Genomic DNA, 7,500 nt, shown 5'->3' with positions numbered 1-7,500 from the left:
CATTCACCTCACATGTACCTGTGGAAAGAATCCTAGTGGCCTGGGGTGGTCCAGTGGTCTAGAGGAGTGAGGTAGGCCTGGTACACTCACCTGGATTCATTCACCTCACATGTACCTGTGGAAAGAATCCTAGTGGCCTGGGGTGGTCCAGTGGTCTAGCACCATGGCCTACATACACCCATGTCGCCATGGGTTAGAATCCGGCCCATGCCCTGCTTGACGTACCCTCCTGTCTGACTTTCCTGTCTCTCGCCACAATCTCTATCCCAAAAAACAGCAGGGTGTACGACACTCCAAAACATTACACTTTTACCTGCATAAACATGTGACTCCGTCCCCCCTTGTTCGGTCCTGAAGGTTGGTGTGGTGGACCTGCGTAGGCTGACTGGGTTGTTCTTTCTGTCCGCAGCTCACTGACCTGCGGGAGGGGGTCATCAGGGTTCACGCGCCTCTGCACGCTAAGGTCTCCATGGCGATACAGCTGGACAACGAGACGAAAACCAAAGACGTGATGGCCCGCTTCGACTGCGAGAACGGGTAAGTTCCACGACTTCGCCATCATCGTCATCATCATCATCATAGTCATCATCACTTTGTCTCTGTTGGTGTTATTGCTACAGGATACTGTATATAGGGGGGCGGGGGATTGGGGTCCATTTTTAATTGTAATTCACTCAATGAAAATTCAATGATTTTCTCTATCCATGAATTGAATGTGGAGTGTTGAATAGAGTTTCTCAGAGAGGCCGACCCTGAAGTGAACACACACCGTGTCTCTGACTGGCACTGCTCTCTGTTCTTCTCCTCCAGTCGCGGCACCAGAAGCACGAGCAGGCGACCCAGACAGTATCTGTTTGAAGTGGGAGGAAATATCGGTACGTATGACTGAATCACCTGCTACCTCAGTGCAAGAGTCATGCTATTTCTATTATTATTATTATTATTATTATTATTATTATTATTATTATTATAATATTGCTCAATTGTCTTTTTTATAACTATTGCCATTTAGTTTTCTCTTGTTGCTGCAATGTCGAGGAACTGAAGCCTCAGAATTGTACTCTCTTATACTTGTATAATGGGATGTAACAAAAAACGTGTTACATCAGTTACTATAGTAATCTCTCAGTCGTCCCCCCCCCCCCCCCCCCATACTAAACACGTGTGTTCCTCCCACTAGGAGAGCGCTGTCTGCATCCAGAGACTCACCTGCTGGACGTGTACCACGTCAACCCTCACTGTGAATGGGTCTTAAAACCCAGAAGTACTGGACCTGAGGACTGACTCGCCACTCGAAACAGTGTTGAAAACAGACTGAAGCACTATCTACACTGCCCTCTGGTGGTTATCCTGGAGAACTGCATGCAGGCTTGGAGGAAGGCCAAGTTAGGTTGTTAACCACCCCGTGAACCACTACAAAGGAGAGAGAGAGAGAGAGAGAGAGAGAGAGAGAGAGAGAGAGAGAGAGAGAGAGAGAGAGAGAGAGAGAGAGAGAGAGAGAAGGGCTTATAGGGGAGCAGAGACATTCCTCCAGAGAAAAGACTCCACTCAAGCCCTCTTTTCTGGGATTAATCCTTTAAAAAAAAAAAAAATACTAAAACAGACAAAACCTCTCTGAGTGTGTGGATTCCAGAGGGGGGGGGGGAGGTGGCGGTTTAAGGAGGAGGAACAGCTCCAGTATGTGAAGACCTGTGTTCCATGTCTAACCAACCATACACCATGCTGGCCATTGGGATTGCTTGGTGCCAAAGATGTCTGTGTGGCGCGGTACCATTCACCTCCTGTGGTGGCCATGGACCATGACGGACCTCTACTAATGTTTACTACCACACACGAGACGCAGTAAAAACATGTACTTACTATATTTATACACACTAACTTATCCTGCTTCTTTTTTTTTATTATTATATCGCACATCATACCATGTAAACTATGATATGTGTATGGATTATGACAGCCGCATGATTTATTAGGCGAAAACAAAACCCAGTTGGATTTCCCATGTCTGGAGGCGAACCTCTTGGTTTGCTGTGTGAGCCCGTGGGAGAGAAGGAGCGAGGGAGAGGACAAAGAGAAGATCCAGCACTTACAGACCCAGTAACCCTCTCCCTCCTCACTCCCCCATCTCTGAATGTTGTTCCTCTGACTCAGATACCACCACAGTATGACCTAACACTCTCTACCACTCTAACGTTGTGACGGCGTCAGAGACTGACAGTACTAATGATGTCATGCGAGAGGAATTGTGCATGCCTAGAGCCCGGAGAGAAGGACGGGAGGAAGGAGGAGGAGGAGAAGAGAACCAGTGTGAGGCCATAAAAGAGTTTCTTCAAAGCAGCGTGTGCTTGCTGACAGTGTTTGAACTGGTGGATCATGTTTACCTACAGCTAGGGAGGGAGGGTGTGTGCGTGTGTGTGTGTGCGTGTGTGTGTGTGTGTGTGTGTGTGTGTGTGTGCGCGTGCGCATGCATGCGAGTGTGTGTGTGTGTTCCTACGTGTGTGTGTGTGTGTGTGTGTGTGTTAGCCCCACCCTCCACTCTGTACAGCTCTGTGTGGTTTTAGTTCAATGTTTGCCAGTGCCATGGTCGTCAACACCGTGGCTGATGTTGGCTCTTACATACAAGTATTCTGTCACCCCAACAAACCTGTAGCATCCATAGGATGGAGTTAGGGTGAAGTTGACCATAGTAGTCACTGGTCTTGGGTCAGTTTTTGTGTTTCTTTTTCCTCCTCATCTTCAGGGTTAGAATTTGGGGAGGCTGATCCTGGATCAGTGCCTAAGGGGCAACTTCACGAAGACACTAAGGGGCTGGTTTCTCAGACCCAGATCAAGCCTACATCCTAAAGACTAACATGCATTCTCAGTTGAGATTTTCTATCGCTGGATGGCATTATTTAATCCAGAGCTAGGCTTGGTCTGTGCCCAGGAAACTAGCCCTGAAGAGTAGGCCTACCACTCCCAGACTAGAAAGCACTTTCAATAGAGACTCTCACGGCCGGTTTCACAGACTAGGCTTAAGCCTAGTCCTGGACTAAATCACACTTTCAATGTAAAATCTCCATTGAAGATGCGTTTTTAGTCTAGGATTAGGTTTAAGTCTTGTCTGTGAAAATGGCCCTCAATTGATCATGATCTTTGGTCCTGGACTAGGCTAAATCTGGGTCTGGGTCTCCCAAAACAAGGTTGTGATGTTCACCACTTTGCTCAGGATTTAATATGTGGTGTCTTTTTAATCCTCTGAGGCCAGTGTGTAAAAAAAAATAAGATTTTGTATAGGATGTTCTTCTACTCCATGGACTCTCTAACCATGGGTGTTTTTTCTGTAAATACCATTCAGATTTTTCATTTTTTATGATTTTGCATTTGTATTTCAGTAATATTATTTGACCACGGCTGACGGTCCTTGTTGTTTCTGATTTGGCTGCTGGGCTGTTGAAGCTCAGCGGCCTTCATATATCACTGACACAGTAAAAATATAACAACAAGTTCAAAATGATGGAGTTGTTGCCTTGTCTTTTCTCTGTCCCTGCTCCTGTTCCCGCTGCCATTCTTCCTCAGAATCATGTCTGATTGAGACTGTCAAGTCCTCAGGAATTCCTGACAGTTTCTCCTCTCTCCCCAGAGGCTGACAGAAATAGCAAAGAAACTAGATTCGGATCGTTATTCTGATAGTTCTACCGGGAAATCTACATAGACTTAGCTAGTACATAGATAGAACAGGTAAGAGACAGATGGTTTTGATAGAAACGTATGATTCTAAGGTATGTATAGCATATGGGACCAATACAGCAAGTCTGACATGAAAAAATACCACCTCAAGTTATTTAATTGCATTTTATTAACAAATATGAATCTTCTAGGCCATCAAGCAGACATGCTTACTTGCTACGGAACAAATTATTTGGGGAGGTCAAAATGTACAAAACCTGTCGTCGTAATCACTTTGGAAAAATTAGTTGATTTTCAAAAATACCTTTCACACCAACAAGAACATTGGTCATTAGTGTTTATCTGTACACAGCATTACACATGGAGAGGTTGTATTCATACAGTAGATTTAGAGGGTCATATCCTGGTTTATAATATTACAAATGGTAGGTTGTGGCAAGGTTGCTGAATCGTTCAGTTCTGGCAAAGTTAGGGCTGTTTTGAGCCAGCATTGAGAGTGTGACTGACACTCCCTCTAGGGGTGGTAAGGTCTTTGCATGGTTACCAGGGTGGTACAATCTTTGCATGGTTACCAGGATGGTAAGGTCTTTGCATGGTTACCAGGGTGATAAGGTCTTTGCATGGTTACCAGGGTGGTACAATCTTTGCATGGTTACCAGGATGGTAAGGTCTTTGCATGGTTACCAGGGTGATAAGGTCTTTGCATGGTTACCAGGGTGGTACAATCTTTGCATGGTTACCAGGGTGATGAGGTCTTTGCATGGTTACCAGGGTGATGAGGTCTTTGCATGGTTACCAGGGTGGTAAGGTCTTTGCATGGTTACCAGGGTGGTAAGGTCTTTGCATGGTTACCAGGGTGGTAAGGTCTTTGCATGGTTACCAGGGTGGTAAGGTCTTTGCATGGTTACCAGGGTGATAAGGTCTTTGCATGGTTGTTGTGAGGTTGTCAGGAGGTTATGCGGCGGTGGCAGGGCAGGAGTGAGGGGACACTCCCTCCAGGGTGAACGCTGCGCTGAAGTCCAGAGCGTCAGTCACATGACCCTTGATGAGGCGGAGGTGACGCATGCAGCCGCGGAACGACGTTCTGGTCGACAAACAGTTCTGTTTCACTCCAACTGTCAGAGAGAAAGAGAGAGAGACACACACACTTTTATTGACTTGGGGTTGACATCATACTACTTGTAGGTAAATGAAGTCTAAAATGAACCTAGGAAGCTAACTGGGATGGCGCTAACGACTATAGCGCTACTATCTCTCAAACCCTCTCAGATATAAACAAGAGCCTAGGCTTGGGCCTCGTAGGGCTTAGATGATCCAGGCTAACGGCTGAACTTGTGATGACGGTCCCCTGTGCCTCAGTTGGTAGAGCATCGCGCTAACAACACTTAGGTCGTGGGTTCGATTCCCGCCGGGACCATATATACTGAAAAATGTAAGTCGCTTTGGATAAAAGCGTCAGCTAAATGGCTGACATTGTTATATTATTGTGAGTGGTGACGTACCAGGGTATCCTCCTACGTAGACGGGGTCGTTGGTCTCTGCGGAGGTGGACTGGGGGTGGGGGTTGTCCGTGAGCGTGGTGACCCCGTCCAGGGTCAGACTCAGGCTGTTCTTGGTCTTCCGGGCCACCAGGGTGTGCCAGCGGCCGTCACACAGCCAGGAGCCACGTCGAGACGAGGCCGACACGCGGCCCGCACCGTTGTTCACGTGGAAGACCGCCTGCAGACACAGACACACAGAAGCACGGGACCGTGTTAGACGTGTCACGTTCTAACGCTTTGGTCCGCATATCGGGATCCGATGTAACGGTCTGACTTTTCTTTCGAAAAATGTGAATACGTTTCTGCGTTCTTGAAAATCAATGACACATCGCTAGTCAACTAACCAGCTTGTTTTTTGAGCCTGCTCACAATGTCAAATAGTGTTATAGTTAACTAGGTAGCAGTGGGGATTACTCACCGAAGCGTTGCAGTGTTTTGGCTTGACTAGCGAGTTTGTGTTGTGATTCTCAACAACATAGTTGTTGAGAAACGTAGTTCTGTGTTTCAAAAGAACATTTTGATTGGTTGCCGATATGGGCACCAGAAGACTAGAACGTGTAACATAATGTCACCAATCGCTAATGTACTGACACTAATGTATTGACTTTTGCACTGTATTGTACAGCACTTTGAGTTGCGTTCTTAAATGTATAAAAGGTGTTATATAAAACGTATTATTATTATATTATTATTAACATATCATTACTGACTAGGTCAAACAGAGACATGGCATGTGACTGTATTGCTATTTTAACATGCCATTACTGACTATGTCAAACAGAAATACGTCACGTTAAAATATATACACATAATATATAATACAATACAGTGACGTGATCTAGTGACTAGATCCGTCGTCATAGCTTTAATTTCTATCGACAGCAACCTTTTTACAATGACAGCACTATTCAGGACTAGTGATGTTGGTTATCTTTAAGTAAGAACAACAGTAAACTGTGCAATACAATCACTGATAAATGGTCTTCCTGCAATATACTGTACCTATCTTATCAAGTAGAAAGACATTCCACAAGTTTACAGCTTCAGATAAGACAGATACGTGGTCAGTGGAACGCGACCCTGACACACATTCACTTTCATCTGCTTTCGTTGTCAATAAGCAACCTCTTTACGACGTTTGTACTGTAGCGTCTCGTGTAGATAAGAAGGGACTGTGCCACCCACCTGTCCGTTGGTCAGTTCCAGTCCGATGGCGTCCACCTTGGCGCTGCTGACCCCCAGCAGGACTCCGTCCGGTGCCGTGGAACGGAACTCCAGCTCCACCGTCACGTCAGAACCCACTTTGTACCCGTCCCTCACTGGGGGGAACCGGAGCAGTCAGCGTTAAACACCACATCATATGTCATATGTTATAGACACACTCAGACTGTACATACACAACATGCATACAAACTACTTGTGTGTGTGTGTGCGTGTGCGTGTGTGTGTGCGTGTGCGTGTGTGTGTGTGTGTGTGTGTGTGTGTGTGTGTGCGTGCGTATATGTGTGCACATGCATGTGTGTATGTGTGTGTGTGTGTGTGTGTGTGTGTGTGTTTGGGGTGTATTGGAAGTATTCACACATACACATGCATACAAACAACTTGTGTGTGTGTGTGTGTTTTTGTATTGTGTACTGTGTACTGTGTGTGTGTGTGTGTGTGTGTGTGTGCGTGCGTGTACGTGCGTGTGTGTGTGTGTGTTTGGGGTGTATTGGAGGTACTCACTCAGGGCAGCGTATCCGCTCCCATTGAAGAAGCTCCCGTCCTGGGCAGCGGCGTAGCAGGGGGCGGTGGCGTGCTCCGACGCGGGGCTCTGCGTGCTCAGCTTCACACTGTTCAGCATCACGTCCTGGATGCAGCCTGCCAAGCTCTGGGTCACCTGGAGGGAGACAGGGAGGAAACCGCTTTAGACTATTGGGATGCACCCCCTATAACTGTAATTATAATGTTTAATTAGCCAGGCAATCAACTTGTCAATCAATTGTTGGAAATTGCAATTTCTTGCTCTAGGCACAGGGTCAGACATAGATATAGTCGGTGCCCCCTGGAGCAATTAGAGGTTAAGTGCCTTGCTCAAGGGCACATGCAGCTCCCTCCTGAGGCGGGGATCGACCCGGCGACCTTCAGATTGCTACCGCCGTCCCCCTAGTAGAGGACTATATTCTAAGCTTCAAGATGGTGTTGTGTGTTTCTCTGTGTTCTGCTACGGTGACTCACGTTGCCGATCTTCTTGGCGGTGTAGGTGCGGGGCAGCCCCCCCAGGTAGAGCTGCCTCTCCACGTCCAGAGTG

General features: G+C 46.8%; 2 protein-coding genes across 2 annotated transcripts in view; one reads left to right on the top strand and one right to left on the bottom strand.

Annotated features, from left to right (window-relative positions):
• arhgap28 (Rho GTPase activating protein 28) overlaps positions 1–1,284 on the top strand; it is a gene marked incomplete at both ends in the record, with an annotated part of 28,569 nt that extends 27,285 nt beyond the window's left edge. Inside the window, 3 exons of the mRNA XM_080544109.1 lie at positions 410–537; positions 811–875; positions 1,181–1,284. Coding sequence (XP_080400235.1) covers positions 410–537; positions 811–875; positions 1,181–1,284 — 297 coding nt within the window. The remainder of the gene's footprint in view (positions 1–409; positions 538–810; positions 876–1,180) is intronic.
• Positions 1,285–4,623: 3,339 nt separating this feature from the next.
• The window catches only part of lama1 (laminin, alpha 1), a gene marked incomplete at its 3' end in the record, with an annotated part of 59,560 nt that continues 56,683 nt past the window's right edge, over positions 4,624–7,500 (bottom strand). The window contains 5 exon segments of the mRNA XM_080544108.1: positions 4,624–4,784; positions 5,172–5,388; positions 6,396–6,529; positions 6,936–7,089; positions 7,428–7,500. The exon segment at positions 7,428–7,500 is cut by the window's right edge and continues 80 nt beyond it. Coding sequence (XP_080400234.1) covers positions 4,624–4,784; positions 5,172–5,388; positions 6,396–6,529; positions 6,936–7,089; positions 7,428–7,500 — 739 coding nt within the window.

This window comes from Nansenia antarctica (assembly GCF_963989245.1).
Source record: "Nansenia antarctica genome assembly, chromosome: 13".
Lineage (NCBI taxonomy): Eukaryota > Metazoa > Chordata > Actinopteri > Argentiniformes > Microstomatidae > Nansenia > Nansenia antarctica.
Note: the sequence above shows the minus strand (reverse complement) of the source record. Positions and strands in the feature narration are given on the sequence as shown.